Genomic DNA, 17,504 nt, shown 5'->3' on the forward strand with positions numbered 1-17,504 from the left:
TCGTATCTCTTTCTACTTCACTAGATCATCCATATATAACATTCTCTATATCTCTTTAGAGGATGGAGAAATCATCTAAATATGAAGGTTCTCTCTTAGTATGGATGACCTTTAAAAATAAAATGATAGAATAGTCGTTCTATTGGAGCTCAATTTATAGTTTTTATACTCTATTTTTAGAATAGAGTATGAGATAGATAAACTGTTAGGATACTGTAGGAACATGGTTGGCTGGTTCTGTTAAGACTTATGCCCGCTAGTATCTTCTTATCTTCTCCAGTTTTTCCTTTTTGTCACCTGTCATTCTACAGCTACTCGATTGCAAGTGGGCGAAGCAGCTGCACGCCTGCACCAGCCACACCTACAGGCAGAGAGGTGCACAGGGAGGCAGGCACGTCGACGACGCTGGCGGCAGCAACGCCGTGATGGGGCGTGGTCTGCCCGATCCTGAGGCGGCCGCGTCAACACGCCGCCCACCGTCGCACGGTTTCCCTCGTGCTGCACGCGACGCGACCCACGGCACACCACTCCAACGAGACACGCGGGCGGGGTCCGTCCGGCTGCCGCGCACGGCACGCGACCCCGCGCGGCGCCGGGCACGCGGCACGGCACGACACGACACCACTACTCAACTCCCCGGCCGGGCCCGTCGGTCGGTGCAGTGCAGCAGCCGGCGCATCCCACCGCACCGCGCCGGACGTCGAAGATGACGTCGCGGCGGTTCCATCCTCCCTCTCCACCCCCGACCCGGCCGCGTCGGCCACGCAAGCGAGCGAGCGGCCGGCGCGGGCCGCGTCCCATCGCGTCGCTTCGCCGCTCGCTCGCGGCGTCATCATCGCCATGTGGGGTCACCATCACGGCGCGTCGGCGAAGCACGCGGTCCCCCTCCCCCCACCGCTCGCGCCGCAGCCGCAGCCGCAGCCGCACCGCGCGCCACCTCTTCCCGCTCCCGCACGCTACCACCCCTCTTCTTCCTTTCCCCGTACCGGGTCGCGCCGCATGCCGCCGCTCGCGGCCAACCACACCACACACACGGGCGTCACGGCGGCACTCTTGCCGAAGAAAAATACTCCGAAATAGCCACAAAAAAATCGGTGTTCTTCTCGCCCCGTGATCTGACGGCTAGAGTTTTTCCAGGAAGTGGGCAGCAAAAAAAAACGCATCTTGGCCCAAGCAGAAAGGGCGAAACGAAACACAAAACGCGGAAAAGAAGCATACGAAATTTTAACGCCGCGCGCGGCTGCGCCGCGGGTTGTCGGTCAAGATGTCAACCCCCACACCCCGCGGTTGGCGCCGCCGCCGACGCCGCCCACCGCCGCCCGCGTGCGCCCACCGCCACCTGTCGCCGCCTAAAAAGAACTCCTCCATTATAACCCCCTCACCGTGCCTTCCCCAACCTCCGCCCAGACCAGAGACCACCACCGCACCGCCTCCTCACCGCCACCGTCGCGATGGCTTCTTCCCCCACCAACACGGCGGCCTCCGCCCGTCGCGTGCCGCCGCCGTGCTGGACCCCCGAGGAGACCCTCGCCCTCGCCCGCGCCTACACCGCGCGCCGCCTCTCGGTGGGCCGGGCGCACCTGACCTCCGCCGATTGGGCCGCCGTCGCCGACGCGTCCTCACCGACCAAGACCGCCCGGCAGTGCCGCCACAAGGTCGAGAAGCTCCGCCGCCGGCTCCGATCTAAGCGCCGCCGCCCCTGCCCCCTCCTCGACGCGATCGATCTCCTCGATGGCCCTTCCCCTTCCGCATCCCCGTCGCAATCTCCATCTCCACCGCCGCCAGCTTCGCCGCCGCCTCCTCCTCCCTCGCCGCCCAAGAAGAGGAGGATGTCTGATGATGCCGAAGATGACGGAGAGAGCGACGTGGTGAAGGCGCTGAGGGCGATCGGAGAGGGTTTCCTGCGGGCGGAGCAGAGGCGGATGGAGGCAGCTAGGAAGACGCAGCAGATGCGCATGGAGATGGCACTCCGGCACCTCGATTCGCAGCGGAGGCTCATGGAAGCGCTCGTCGACCGCATCGTCCACTCGCTAGAGTAAATCGGTGGCGCAAAGGTGCCCCCTTTTAAGGTTTTCTTGCTTGTCCTGCTTGTGCGCTGGCTTGGCTTGCGAATTTAGGAGTTAATTAGGGCTGTTCATATGTACCTGTGATGGATGTCTGATGTAGGCGTAGCTTGCAAACCGTAGTACCCGTTTTGTCTCTCTTGTATGGCATATGGAAAATAATAACTTAGCTTGTTCTGTGTTCATGATTTGTCCCGAGCTTTAATTGTTCAATTTTGTTTGCCCCAGATTTGCAGTTTCTGGTCACAGAAGAAACAGTTAGTTATTCCTCTTCTTTTGCAGCTTGTGAACATGGCCAATACCTTTGTGAGCGACCCAAGTAGTCAATGGCAGAGCTAACAGTAGGATATGTGGGCAGGAAAGGAAAAGGAATGCACTGGAATTGGTGATGTTTTCGAGCTTCAGGGTATCTAGAATTTATACAAGATTTGGCCTTTCATATCAGAAATTGTTTTCCAGCGACTTGTATTTTGGATGTGTGCGAATTCATCCATCCTTACTATGTTCTGGACTTCTGGTTGATTTTAACTTTGTTAGCCGAGAGGCTGAACCACAATCTGAACTCTTCAAGCCCAAGCAGTTATCACGTTGTGGTCTCATATTTGTTGGATAGATCTTAATATCCAGTTGACAGTTGAGCTTTTCAATGCAAACATTGTTTGCCGTGTAATTTGTCTATGAAGAATACGTTGCATCATGCATGTCTTCATTGTGGACTTCTCTCCAAGTAATTTTTTAAAGTAGTTGTGGAAGGAAAATGCAGTAGGGATGTTCAATTTCCATAAAATAGTTTTCTTGGTTTACTGATAGTGTGACATTAAATAAATTCATACATTGTGTTACACAGTATCTACATTAGAAGATGATAAATAGCTCCTAAGTTGAATGCCTCCAGAAAACTCCATGCAGCGTTTGACTACAGATTTTTCTGAAGAAATATATTACAATCCTCCTTTTTGTAGAACTACTGTAATGTTAAGCATGCTATTTTTCATATTAAGATACCATGAGGCCTTTCTTTAGGACATATTCTACTCGAAAATTGTTGGCCGCCTTACTTCATGCCATGAAAATTGAGTTTGTTCTCTTCCCCATTTGAAATTGTTTAAACTTGCTTATGCATAGGTTCTTCATTGATATTCCCTGCGGTGGTCATTTTTAAAAATAATTCACTGCAACTCTTAGGCTGTTCTTCTGTAGTTGGAACTATCCTTCTTTAAATTTGAATATGTTCTGTAACTACTTTTTTCTTGGCAAAACACCTTCACACAATGCTATGCTTGATTCTAATTTTTATTTTCCAGAGGAATTGGCTATAACTTCATACCATTGATGGTCATATTATCTAATTTATCTGTCTCATCGATAATAATAAAGCCTTGCTTGTGATGCAGATTTTGTAGACGTGTCAATAATTTGTTGAAGTGCGTCCACCATCTTTTGCAACTGACATTCCCTTTGCTTGGTATTCTGATTTTCTGATTTATCTGTTTGTGTCATGTCAGGTCAAGTCTCATGCTCTGAGCTGAGCTGAAAGTTTAGTTGCTTTTGGTGAAAAATATCAGGATATTGTTGATCAATAGCTAGGGTTACTTTCTTATTGCCTAGAATCTTCCTGTCCAATGAGAACCCACATGGTTACTGGAAACTTTTCAAAGTATAATAATATGGTTATACATGCATTTCATCAGTGTAATCTGTGTTTCCTTTATGTGTCAGCCGATTTGCTGCAGATCAAGGCAAGTGCCACTTAAGGAGGATGTTGGACCACAATCAAAGTAAGTGGTCCTTTAACATGTTTTTGCTCATCCTTTAGCTAACTGGCATGTTCATCAATGGGCAACCACTTGAGATGAGCGTCAACAAATGAAAATTTAGGTACGCTCATTGACTTGATGTATATTGATTTTGAAAACATGAAATTTCTCCATGATGCTCGGCTTTACTTCCGTGCACCATGTGTGGTCCTTGAATTCTTGATAAGGTTGTGTATTATGAGAATTGATTAGATTTATTATATCTCCTTTCTGAAGGTAATTTATCGAATGTTATGACCAGTTATGGTTGCTTTGTTTCGAATACTCTCATGGTTTTCAAAGAACTAAAGCCATGTTTTGAAATAATTCAGTTGTGTCTTTTTTGTTGCCTATGTGAATCATAGTTATTTGACAAGAACATCTCTTAAGGTGTTAGGACTTGGGCGTCTTCTCTTGAACTGGCAGAACATATTCTGGTATGATTCTCTGAGCACAAGAAAGGTAGCATTTAAACATCAACATATTTCTGTATTGGAGTACAATATGAATGCTTGATAAATCTGAGTGCAATGTTCAACATTTTGTGTTCTCTGTTTCAAATATAGTTAGAAATGTACTGAAGGTGTGTCTGCACAGGGTTTTCTTTTTTGCCTACTAGTATATCATGAAGTTTCTTATCCTGTATATTCATGTGATACACTTAAACTACATTCAGTTATAACTAAATCGGTGTGTTTTTCAGACTCTGCTAGGTTGCTTTTCATGGCTAAATTTACAATGTATTTTTACAGTGGAGATTACATCTCGTGCATTACTTTGGACATGGAAGCAATAAACTAGCATTTCATTGTCTTCTTTTGCATTGCCATTTCCTGTTGCACCTGTAATTTAATCTGCATTCTTCTAAAACAAAGGAAATACAACAGCTTAAATCTAGCTGTCTAAAATTACTCGTGCTATCGCCGCTTGGTATTTTCTTCCGAAACAGTCACCTTCCATGTTTAAAATAGACAAAATTTCTAGTCTTTGAGCAAAGAAACACACGACATTCGCAGTCCTGCATGTGCACTTTGAGACAAAAATAAGTTACAAGCGATTGTTTCGGCCAATTTGCAAGCACAAAAGCAGGAAAAGAATGGACTAACCTAATGCAAAAGCAGGCTCTCTTTTGACCCCATCCTCTTTAGATTAGGGACCATTCTGGAGACGGCCTAATCGCGGGGCTAGCAAGCTCCAAAGTAGCGCCTAGATCAATTTATTATTTGCTGTTATTGCTAAGACATGTCCATATTGGCATGATGAATCATAGCATTGACAGCCTCATTTTCTTCTGCAGTATATGTGGAGTGCACCCCATAGCAGACATAGAAGATGATAATCACAAGGCTCCAGAGGCCGAACCTCTGAAAGGACATCATCTTGAGAGTGGTCATCAGGAACATGTTCAGGAAGACGGATGCAGCAGCCGGCCATGGCATCAGAGGGACTGTCCACTCTGATGGTGGCTCTGCCATGTCTCGCCGTACTGTGCAGTGGAATATGGCCGTAATCGCCACGGAGATGGTGCCGAACAATGCCATTCCCCATCGGCATTGCCCATCGATCCTCCTCGAGAGGGAGAAGCCGAGGGAGCTCAGCGTGAGGAGGAGCAAGAAGAGGAGGACATGGAGCGACCGGTTGGCACCGAGCTTCGCGTACCGGTGGTAGATGAGCGCGTTCGCCACCAGGTAGAAGACCAGGAGCGTTCCGATTGATATCATCTCAAACACTACCTGCAGCTCGGTGAAGAGTGCGATTGACGCTGTGCATAATCCTGGGCATGGATAATGGGGATGGTAAGAAAATAATTCAAAGAATGCCAGCAATAGTATTATCATCACTACTTTGTGAGTTATGATGATGAGTAGTCAGTCTGCCTTGCAGTTGTCATGATCTGATACAGTAGCACTGAACTTGACATCGCTCAAGCTGGTGTATTTCGTGCCTCCATTTGCTCTATCTAAATTAGGTTTATTATGTAGGTTGCAGTGGTCGTCTACATCCCATAAACTCATCAGTTCACAACAAATTAACTTACTGGTCAGATCTTTGCAAATTGTACTACCTTTATCTTTTCTATTTATTACATTTTTGACTTTTTCGGTCTTCAAGATGCAACTTGATGGTTAGTTCCCATAAAATTATATTATCATGAAAGCATTTGTAACGACAAAACTAACAATACAATCTTTTTTTTTCCTTTCTGAAACTATGAATACAATCTTCATTCACTAATGTAGGGTTTCAAATTAACATGTAACTGGTTGGTCTGTGTTTAAAAAATGTAACTGGAGGTGAAGTTATAGAATGCTGAGGAACATGGGTTCTAAGATGTCAAGAGAAACAGAAAGGAAGTAATGTTTGTAGCAAGCTCACAATTCCCACAAATTTAAGCCTCCACTTTTAAACTCCAATTATGAAATAGCAAAAACGGCAGATGAGTTAACACTGACCAGATCGAATGTATAGTGTATAGGACATAAAAGTTATAGCACTTTATTCTCACCGCCTCCAACAACAATTTTCTCAACTAAGAGCACGAACAATAGCAGACTATAAACCAACTGTAAGCATATTTTAAAGAAATAAGAGATGAGAGAGAAGAGAAGTGGACTATTAATTTGTAAACATATTTTAAAGAAATAAGAGAAGAGAGAGAAGAGAAGTGGACTATTAATTTGTACCAGCTGTAACACGGACTCCAAGACACAATGTGCGTATGGCATATGAAACCATGTATTAATGTTTTGTAGATAACTATTGTATGAATTAGCTATTAGATTGACTATAGATAAATTGGAGCTACTAGTTGGCTATACTATTGAACTTGCTCATGAACTTTCAAAAAAAAGCTATGATACATAATCCTAACCGATTAGCTCATCTGCATCCACAAGTACAGCCTTTTGTTTGTGTGTTTCGAGGTACCTAGAAAGAGGGTGGCGTTCATAGGAGTGCCGGTGGAAGGGTGGACCTTGGCCAGCCACGCCGGCACCAGCCGCGCTCTGGCGATGACGCACAGGTACCTCGCCTGCCCAAGCATCGCCACCAGCAGCGACGCCACGATGCCGAGGCTCGCGCCGGCTCCGACGACGCTGCCCGCCCACTCCCACCCCGCCTTCTCCCTGAACGCCGACGAGAACGGCGCGCTCTCCGATATCTACACATTACACAACCAGTGATATATATGATGAGCTAGCTAGCCCACGTACATCGGCCGCCATACGCGGATCTATCGGTCGATAGGATGGAGATGCGCATACTGACCTCGGTGTAGGGTAGCATGGCGCAGAGGGCGACGGACATGAGGCAGTAGAGCGCGGAGACGACGAGCACGGAGCCGGCGATGCCGACGGGGAGCGCGCGGGCGGGGTCGCGGATCTCCTCGGCCATAGTGGACGCCGAGTCGTAGCCGATGTAGCTGAAGTAGACGATGGCCGCGCCGTCGAGGACGCCGCGGACGCCGTAGGGCGCCAGCCCGTGCGGCCTCACCAGGTTCCGCGCGCTGCCGTTCCACAGGCCTGCCAGGATGATGAACACGAAGAAGAGCAGGTGGAAAACCGTGATCACCATGTTCAGCATCGAGCTCTCCTTTGTGCTGCACTTGACACGAACCGATCGTCACAAAACCAACTCGCCCCATCAATGCGCTGGTTTGTTTAAATTGCAGATTTTGAAATGCATTTAATTTTTTGTTTCTCTTTGTTCCAAACTGAGACTGATCACCAACAAACATAAGTAGCTCATGGCAAAGGACAGTAGCTCTACTCTATCAGTACCATGTCTGCCATAAAATATAGGATCTAAGAACACAAAACCACATGCATGCTGCCTAATTAAATCAAGCTAGGGCAGGTTAAGCACGCTGCAGGCACTGCAAAGTGACAGATCAAGATGTTCACTTAAGATAACCAAAAACACTAATTGAGCAATATTGATTCAACGCCTATACTTAACAGTTATCGTTATCAATCGATTGGTACCACACCAGTTATCGATCGATCAGTGCCTGTGTAATCAAAATGTACCTGTAGCACAAGCATAGAGTTAGGACAAGGATGAGCGCGACGGCCGGGAAGTCGAGCTCATTGTAGCCCTTGGCTATGGCGTCGACCTGGATCCTCCAGGCGTCCGGCTCCGTGATCCCGCACGTCGAGGCCAGGTAGTCCGTGAAGCTCCTCGCCACCGCCGCGTTCGACAGCACGTACTCCATCAGGATGTTGGCTCCTCCGAAGAACCCCACCAACTCACCTGACAAGAAATCCGACGCAGATGCAGCAGATTAATTGGGTCAATTAGCCGCTCGATCCATCGTTGAGCAATGTGGGATTCAACATTTGTCCCGGAACCGTTTGCACGGCCCATTAACTGCGGATTTTATGGCGGAAAGGTGTTAGCTTTGCATGCGAACTCGCGCGCGCGTACGTACCGAACGTTACTCTGAGGTAGCTGAAGGCTCCGCCGGCGGCGGGGACGCGCACAGAGAACTCGGCGTAGCACAGGGACGAGAGCAGCGCGGTGACGCCGGCGACGACGTAGGAGACGAACACGGCGGGCCCCGCGGCGTCGCGCGCTACACGGCCGGTGGTGACGAAGACGCCCGCGCCCAGCATCCCGCCGACGCCGAGGCCCACGAGGTCGTACCACTCCAGCCGCCGCTTCATGCGCGCCCCCGACCGGTCCCGCACCTCGCTCGTCTCCTGCGCCGGCGTCCACGTCACCAGCGCCCGCCGCCGCAGCCGGTGCGGCGTCTGCGCGATCGACAGCAGCACGTCGCGAAGCGCCATGACGGCCACCGATCGACCGACTAATCCAGCTCCCCCAGCATATATAACTCTACCACTATCATTATAATTTGCTCATGGCTTAGCTTCTTCACTGATCCATCTCAGCTGAGCTAGCTGCTGCGACGAGCCGCATCCACTATTTGGAATTTATATATTCCGCGAAAGAGCATTCAATATTCGAATTCGGTGTTAAGTTTACATGGACGGTGGGTAATGAAGTCTCTCTGTCTCTGCTTGCTCTGGGACAGCGCATATATGTACTGACCTAGCTAGCTAGCAAGAGCTTTGCATATGCTGCAGTAGCTTCAAATTAAGGCCCTGTCTTTTGCAACTTAATTTCCAAGCAGCCTGCTCAGTGCTCAGTGCCACTGTCTCACTGCTGCATGCTCACTCCATACATGTGTTCAGCTCAAAGGACACATGAAAGCCATATTTGCACATGCTCTGATGCTCAAAAGTTGAGGGTGTGCTAAATGCCCTCCTCTGAAACAACACTGTACATCCAGTCCAACTCTGAACAGTATGAAAGTCTGAACTATACAGTTGCAAAAATTAAGTGATCTGATCTCTGAAGTCTCCTGCGTGCCGAGACTTGCATTGCATTGCATGACCCTAGAAATTGCTACTAGCAGCTAGCTAGGTCACTGGTAGAGAAGTACTCTATATAATAATTCTTGTGTGACCATGGAAATTACTGTGTCATCATGGCTCCTAAAAAGCTAATGTGTTGTCTGCTTGCTTAGTACAAATGAAGCTCACATGGCATGAGGTTCAGAGGTACAGATAAGTAGATGCCTCAAGTAGCTGTTTGTAAATGGTGATCAAATCCATGCATGCAGCAGAGCCCAGATACGATTCCTCTGTCTCCTGATGACAACTGGTTTAGCAGGTAAGATTAATACCTAACCGCAAGCAAAGGAGGTCAAATCTGCATGAGCCCTATAAGGAGACAGTGAGAGGCATACTATAAACATGAACTAGGAAACATCATATGCATGGGGGCATGCCGACGTGTCGAAAAGCAATTGGTACTTGGCGAAAAATATTAAGCAAAAAAGGACTGTCAGGTAACTAGATCTCATTCCCAGTAGTTTCACACATGTGCAACAAAGCACCGAAGCTGAATCCAAATTAAAAGGACGAAATAGTAGTAAGTGCTAATCAAGTTGCTCTATCTCCTGATCATACATGGAGCTAAGATTACCGATTCAGCAAGAAGAAACAAACTAACAAAGCATAAAAAAATGGTTTACCACCCACAATCACTGGGTATGGGCGTATGGCAACATGCCGAATCAAATCCTTGACCAAGTTAGGTATATTTAATAGTTTGATAAAAAGTTATATGATAAGCCGAATAAAACTGTGGAATAAAAGTGATTCATTGTATTCTGATTCAATTCCTTGATCAACTTTACAAAAAGCACGAAACTTTGCAGAATACGTAGGAGGATAGCTGGAGAAGACTAGTGTGTATACATCATGTGGCATGAACGAGAGGCCGAGACAGGTTCAGAGCAGTCAAAGATTCAGAGAGCACACACACAGCGATTAGCCAAAGGCCCAAAGCAACCCTGCGCTGCGGACGCAGACGAACTGCTAGCTAGCTGCATGAAAGCATCACCATTCAGAGCTGCATATCGATTGGTGGAATACTGTTTGTAATTAATACTCTACTTGAGTAAAGATTAGCTAGCTAGAGATTAGCTGTCTAGCTGCAGCCTGCAGGCTGCCGGCCCCCTGTGCGGTCGAAGCACTATTAGTGTAGGATGCTTATGTAAAAAAGGCTTAAGCAGCAGCTAGCTGGCACTATATGGGGCTCCCGGAGAAAGAACACAAGGTATCACTTGACACATCGGCTGCCACTAATGATGGCCTTGAAGGAAAGAGAGAGAGGGCGGCTTTGCAACTGCTAATCATTTTGATTTGTGGCAGAAGACTAGCATGGAATCACATGTTAATCAAAGTGGAGGGTGTAGGTTAGATGCTACAGGTCTAGGCATGCACCCTAGCCTGTCCTTTGGAATAGGGATATTGAAAATGTATGATGATAGTATAAATCCTAATCCAATCGCCCATACCTTGAATTCAGAAAAGGTTGTCATGCATGTTCATGTGAGTGTACAGTATATTTATTGAGAAAAGCTGATATTTGTTAAGGCCCAATTGCCCAAAGTCAAATATACCTTAGGGAGATCGTGTATTGAACTGCAGTGCTGTATGGTATAATAACTTGTGTATTGCAAAGGCCAAGATGTAATCATCTTCCATGAAAAAAAATAACTTGCTTATGTTTACACGTCGGGGGCAAAAACTAATATAGATCTGAACCCATCAGTATTATTGCACACAAATTTCGAAGGAGAAAAATATGGCGGAGGACAGTTAATTTCCATACCGAAACCAGGAGAAAAAAAAAGATGCTGATGTTTGAAACAGTGCCTTCAAAATGGAACAGAATGAACCATTACTACGAATAATTCATGAAGATGAAGTCACTTAACATACATGACTTTCCGTTTGTTTGAGCGTGTGCGAGTTTGTAACGATATGAGTGGGTCAGATAACGCTGGCGGCATGCTTAACACATGCAAGTCGACGGGAAGTGTTTCCAATGACGAATGAGTGAGTAACGCATAAGAACCTGCCTTTGGGAGGTGAACAACAACTGAAAATGATTGCTAATACCCCATAGGCTAGGCTGAGGAGCAAAAGGAGAAATCCGCTCAAGGAGGGGGTTACGTCTGATTAGCTAGCTGGTGAGGTATACATGTGAGTGTATTTTATTTAATAAGAAATTGATATATATAGGTTCTAAAAGTTGGTATGTAATCCCTTAGTCTCAAAATATAAGTATTTGAATCTTGTTCAAAAATGTAAGTAATTATATCACTATTCAAAATATTGTTTGTCTCATCGGTCCATTCTTATTTAAGATTAGTCTCATTTTATCCACTACATGGCATCCCCATTCATCCATTCTTTATTATTAAAGTCTCAGCAAAATAATATAGAATTCAATATTTTAGTACATATACAGTAGATCATATAAGCTCTTAGGATACGTTCGGGATGAGGGGTAAAGAACTTCTCCCCTCAACATGGTAAAACGACTGGTGAATTAACGAATAATTAATTAAGTATGTAGATTTAACAACCATGACATTGAACTTTGGTAGAAAAGTGCATACGCCCTTTTAATTTGAGATTCTTTGTCCCTGTTTTTGATAGTTTTTTCAACTATTTTCCTTGTGTGAGCAGTTGAGCACCAAACGACGATGGTGGTATGGTGAGTGGCGAGTGGTGAATTGACTAGTCGGCCAATGATCAATGGGCCATGTTTAGTGTGCTAAGATAAACCCAATCCAAGATCAATCGGCCTTGGGCCTAGTAGAACAAACTGCAACGCTATTCCATTTTAGTGTGTGCTCCGCAGGCACAGCCTCCTTTAGTTTCATTCTCCACTGCGGCTAACCACCAGTCGCACAGCGGAAAGCAAGATGACGAGGAAACAATGGGGGGCCTCGTCCGCGAGGGGAGCAGAGGGGCATCCCCGCTTCCTCCTCCTGCTCACCCTACTGCCACTCCAAGATGCCAAACCGAAGCATCTATGGAGATCGAGGCTCTCTGGGCCGATTGGTTTGCACATTTCCTCTTGAATATGGTTGGAATGTTGGATGATAGGTTATCGCAAAATTTTGGGTTACTTTCTATTCCTCTTTGTGTTACCCTGCTCGGCCATTCGGGCGACAAAGAGTGTTCTTCCTGCCAGCAGGCGCTGTGATGCGGGCATGCGGCACACATATTCGCATGCATCTTTGTGTGATTTTCAGAGGCAAGAGGTAGGTTGGGTTCTTGCAGTCACACAAAGAATGACAAAGAGGAAATCAACAAAAATGTATTTTTGTGCCTGCAGTGCGACTGCTCATTCTTGAAGCCATATCAGATATATGGATTGATTCTGTGGATGTGGAATGTGGAGTAATATGCAAACGATGTTTCAAAATGCAGTTATGCACGGCCTTGCCCTTATTTAACCTCTGAATTTGATAGGTTGCCCAAGCTGCATGTCATATATGCATGCAGCTTCAGCTTGTTTAGTTTTAATCATCAATCTTGTTTGGAGATATATGTGTTTTCAGTTTGCACCAAAGTACATGGCATTGGAAAAACAAATGATAATCCAACTTGACTTTCATCAAACAAGGAAATCAATAGAACTGCTTGGTGGTTGAGGACTCGAAGCTCCCATGGAGGTTGGCAAGTGCTTATTGCATGCTTTTGGTGTCTTGGCTAGTAGGAAATCATTTGTTGATGTGTCAGGTGTATGGTCCATTTTAATTTCCTCTAATCCTCACCTAACATTCTTTCGGGCAATCTGTGCTTGCACTTATAAAGACATACCTTCAGGCATGTAGGTTTCAGACTTCATACACTCATTCAGTGACGGTGTTTTCATGGCTTGTTTCAAGCCATGTCTAGCATTCTTTTCTGTCCTTACTTTTCTGATCATAAATGGTGGTCCATCACATGTATTTGCAAAGGTTTTTATGGTTGTGATGGAGGATGACGCAGTCATTTCCCCCAAATCAAGCCAGGAGAAAGTAATGTATGTGATTTCCATGTAGGAATCCTGCTACTTTAATTCGTTCTGGAAAATAACATTTATGATTGAAATTTCATGTAGGAGAGGTGAGGAAGCTCAGAAGTACAAGAAAATGACCACAACGAAGCATGATATCTTCCTGGACTCATTACTCCCAGTTGGATCTTATAAGAAGCTATACAGCTACACCCACCTTCTCAATGGCTTTGCTGTCCATGCAGAATCTGAAGAGGTACTTTTCTCTTTGTTCTATTTAATTGAAAGTTTTTATTTTACCTACTTACCTTCTTATGAAATATGGAGTATGTATTTTGTGTATTTTGTCTTTGTAGTAGTTCAAACTAAGATTTTCTATATGTATAGACAATTAAAATTCTTAGGAATGCAAAAGGAGTTAGACTCATCCAAGAAGACATAAAAATGGCCAAGACAACAACATACACTCCGAGGTACATTGGAGCTAATGGAGTTTGGCCGCTTCTTGGTGGCGCCGAGAAGTCTGGTGATGGAGTAGTCATTGGCATGGTAGATACTGGCATTGACCCTAGTAACCCAAGCTTTTTAAGCACATCTAGCCAAGCAAAGCCACCGCTTGTCAGTTTCAAAGGAACATGTCAAACTGGCAATAGATTTCCTCCGGATTCATGCAATGGTAAGATTGTTGGAGCAAGGTGGTTTGCACGTGCTGGTCAAGCAACTGGAGAGTTCAATGCTACAGTGCACTATGCATCTCCTTATGATCCTGATGGCCATGGAAGGTGCATGACTTTTCTTTTGTTTGTACGACTTACCTATGTTGCATTTTTAATTTGAAGTAATTGCAAAAACCAACTGATGAAAAACAATGTCTACACAGCCACACAGCGTCAATTGCAGCTGGCAATTTTCATACACCAGCAATATCTAGAGGCTACAATTTTGGGCAAGCAAGCGGCATAGCACCAGGAGCTCAGTAAGTGAACAATCCTTATTCCTTTCTTCAGATGTTCAAAGCAAACCCTGAGCAATAAGAACAACTCTGTTTCTACTTTTATGTCGTGATGTCTCCTCTAAATATGTTACAGTCTTGCAATCTACAAAGCTGCCTATTCTTTTGGCGGATACATGTCAGATGTTATAGCTGCAGTGGACCAGGTCTTTAATTCATACTTCTTGCGTAACTACTGTTTATTTCCATCTATAGGTTAAAATGTATGTTTAACTTATCTGTAGGCTGTAGAAGATGGCGTTGATATTATCAGTCTCTCACTGGCACCAACTTCTGTTACATCTGGGCCAGCATCGTTTCTCAATTTGCTTGAGACACAACTGCTCCTTGCCACCAAGGCTGGGATCTCAGTTGTTCAAGCGGTTGGTAATGGAGGCCCTGATGCAAATTCAATAGTTTCTTTCAGTCCATGGATAACAAGTGTTGGGGCATCCACAACTGACAGGAAATACAACAAATCCATTATAACTGGAAATGGACAAGTCTTCTCTTGTGGCGGCCTTTCCCGTAATTCATTTCAACCTATGAGCCTACTATAAATAAATTTGAATCTTCTAAAGTTTCTAATGTCTCTCTATAGATACAAAGTTCCATTGGACATTTTTTCCCATTGCTTTTAGAATTATGGTTCATTTTGCTCAAAGATTCTTTGGCCGTGTTCGTTTATGGGGTGGGTAAGTTAACTTACCCAGCACGAAAACGTAGTAATATATTAGTATATGATTAATTAATTATTAAAAAATATAAAATAGATTAATCTGATTTTTTTAAAACAACAAAACGTGTGAGTTAAGTTATCTAAGGCCTCTCGCCGAACGCGGCCTTATGTTCTAGCTTACAACGTCAGTCTGTTAGACTACACTGAAGTAGCTGTAGAGTCAAGAGTACTAGGGCCGCGTTCGGCTGCCTGCCCTGGTAAGTTAACTAATCTCTCTCGTTTTTCACACACACGCTTCCCGAACTATTAAACGATGTATATTTTGCAAAAAAATTATATAGGAAAATTATTTTAAAAATCCGATTAATCTATTTTATATTTTTTTAATAATTAATAATTTAATTAATTGTTTATGTATTAATTTATTACTATATTTTTTGCGTCGGGGTAAGTTAACTTACCACCCCTCAAAATAACGTGGCTTAGACTATACTAGGGTTCTCTTGTTTCAATTTCTTCACCTAGTGCCAATTTTGTTTCAACAGTCTTCCTTGTTCTTTCCAGCATCGACACCAGGTGAAACTATGTACCCTCTAGCATTGGCTGATGATGTGAGCAACGGGAGTTCGACTGATGGATCTTCCAATTGCCAAGATCCAAATGTCTTCATAAGATCACTTGTCGAGGGGAAGGTGATTATCTGCATGTTTCCATCGTCAAACTTCGTCTATGAAGACGACTTCCTTGCTGGCATTGTCGACACGATTCAGAAAATTGGTGCTGCTGGTGTTATCTTCACTGACCGTGATTCAGGCTATGTCGACGTCGAATATCAGCCCACATTTCCGACAACAATCCCTTCAGCCATGGTTCTGAAGGGTGCTGATGCACAGGTGAGTGTGGAGATACTAATTCAGATCAAATGATTTGCCAATGCCCTTATTTTTGTCTTTCTAAGTAACTGGCTCCATTTCGCAATCGGATGCAGGCTCTACTGCAGTACTACGAGAACAACTTGGCTCGAGACGCGGATGGAAGTGTCACCGCGTTTGGCGCGACCGTCCGAATTCTGGAGGGACGGCGCGCAAGCTACAGCAAGGAAGCGCCCGTCGTCGCTGACTACTCGTCGAGGGGCCCGGACGTGGACAACTTGCAGATGCAGCCGGCGGACGTCCTGAAGCCGAACGTCATGGCGCCGGGCCATCACATCTGGGGAGCCTGGAGCCCGACAAGCGACGCCATGGTCGAGTTCCGTGGTGAAAGCTACGCGTTGCTTTCCGGCACAAGCATGGCCACCCCGCACGTCGCCGGGGTGGTGGCGCTGATCAGGCAGAGGCACCCCAAGTGGAGCCCCGCCATGGTCATGTCGGCGATCATGACGACCGCCGACGTCACCGACCGTTCCGGGAGGCCCCTGATGGCGCGGCGTGACTCGGGCGACCTCGAGCGCGCGACGCCGTTCGACATGGGCGCGGGGGCCATCAACGCGGCGCGCGCCGTGGACCCAGGCCTGGTGTTCGACGCCGGGTACAGGGACTACCTGCAGTTCCTGTGCGCCGTGCCTGGCGTGGACGACGCCGCGATACGGCGCGCGGTGGGCGCGCCCTGCCCGTCGTCGCGGGCGCGGTGGTGCTCGGACCTGAACACGCCGAGCGTGACGGTGGCCAGCCTCGTGGGGTCGCGGCGGGTGGACCGGCGGATGACGAGCGTGGGCGCGGAGAACGAGACGTACATGGCGTACGTGCAGGCGCCCGGCGGCGTGGCGGTGCGCGTGTCGCCGGAGGTGTTCACTGTCGCCCCAGGCGCGACGGCCACGCTGAGGGTCGTGCTCAACACCACCGCGCCGGGCAACGCCTTCAGCTTCGGCGAGGTGGTTCTCAAGGGCGACAAGAAGCACACCGTCAGGATCCCCCTCGCCGTCTACCCCGCCGCAGTGTTGGCCCCGTGACGTATACAAATACAAATATATACGTACACGTATTCGTGTGAATACGATACGTACGGTTTCTAGACCTTACAATGCTGATCCGACGGTTTCGTCAGGTCGAAGCTTGGATCGCTAGTCGCTACCAATCATGTACCATGCAAACGGGAAATCTTAAATGACAGGTTTCCCGTGTAAAATTCTCCAATTGTCAAACTACTCTCCATCTAGTAGGCCGTCTAATACAGTAATAGTAATCGATTGGTTGACACGAATCGGAGTTCGTATCGCTCTGAATGGTACTACACTACAATATAATACGCAACCTCGTAGTCGTAGCATCTTGAGCTGGACCGTGCAATGTTGATCGGTGGGCTTACATAGCTCCAAACTGGCCCAGAGAGCCAGAGGCCCGAGTCGTTTGGTCCACACAAAATGGGCTTTTTGTTCCGAGGCAAAAAAAGCATACGGTCTGTCTAGTATAACATTTCTAGAATAGTATCTTTGTAGTATTACAGATTAACATATGGACCCTATGGCTATGGGTCCTACGTGTCAGCCTGCAGTACTGCACAATCCTTACCCAGCATCTCTAGGCAGATGCCACAAGCATCCATGGACGCCTTTTAAAAGTTTGCTGCTGCTAGTGATTTCATAATTGTTTAGCTTTCATAATGAACTA

At 46.4% G+C, this 17,504-nt stretch overlaps 3 protein-coding genes across 3 annotated transcripts; 2 read left to right on the plus strand and 1 right to left on the minus strand.

The window, feature by feature from the left end:
- The first annotated feature begins 1,052 nt into the window (after window positions 1–1,052).
- On the plus strand, window positions 1,053–2,649 carry LOC102719952 (leiomodin-2-like). The gene is made up of 2 exons (XM_006653567.2): window positions 1,053–2,054; window positions 2,346–2,649. The coding sequence occupies exon 1, from the start codon at window positions 1,452–1,454 to the stop codon at window positions 2,037–2,039; it is 588 nt and encodes a 195-aa protein (XP_006653630.2). The 5' UTR covers window positions 1,053–1,451; the 3' UTR covers window positions 2,040–2,054; window positions 2,346–2,649.
- Window positions 2,650–4,829: 2,180 nt separating this feature from the next.
- LOC102720233 (cationic amino acid transporter 7, chloroplastic-like) lies at window positions 4,830–8,646 on the minus strand. Its single transcript, XM_040523403.1, has 6 exons — window positions 8,289–8,646; window positions 7,888–8,110; window positions 7,127–7,280; window positions 6,788–7,019; window positions 5,917–5,930; window positions 4,830–5,655 (listed from the first exon to the last, which is right to left on the minus strand). The coding sequence occupies exons 1-6, from the start codon at window positions 8,644–8,646 to the stop codon at window positions 5,095–5,097; spliced, it is 1,542 nt and encodes a 513-aa protein (XP_040379337.1). The 3' UTR covers window positions 4,830–5,094.
- Window positions 8,647–13,032: 4,386 nt separating this feature from the next.
- On the plus strand, window positions 13,033–17,062 carry LOC102720517 (subtilisin-like protease SBT2.5). Its single transcript, XM_040523376.1, has 8 exons — window positions 13,033–13,255; window positions 13,334–13,484; window positions 13,616–14,010; window positions 14,109–14,204; window positions 14,317–14,386; window positions 14,465–14,747; window positions 15,463–15,791; window positions 15,887–17,062. Exons 1-8 carry the CDS (start codon window positions 13,104–13,106, stop codon window positions 16,844–16,846), a joined length of 2,436 nt encoding a protein of 811 aa, XP_040379310.1. The 5' UTR covers window positions 13,033–13,103; the 3' UTR covers window positions 16,847–17,062.
- The last annotated feature ends 442 nt before the right edge of the window (window positions 17,063–17,504 follow it).

Source organism: Oryza brachyantha, chromosome 4, assembly GCF_000231095.2.
Source record: "Oryza brachyantha chromosome 4, ObraRS2, whole genome shotgun sequence".
In the NCBI taxonomy this organism is placed as follows: Eukaryota; Viridiplantae; Streptophyta; class Magnoliopsida; order Poales; family Poaceae; genus Oryza; species Oryza brachyantha.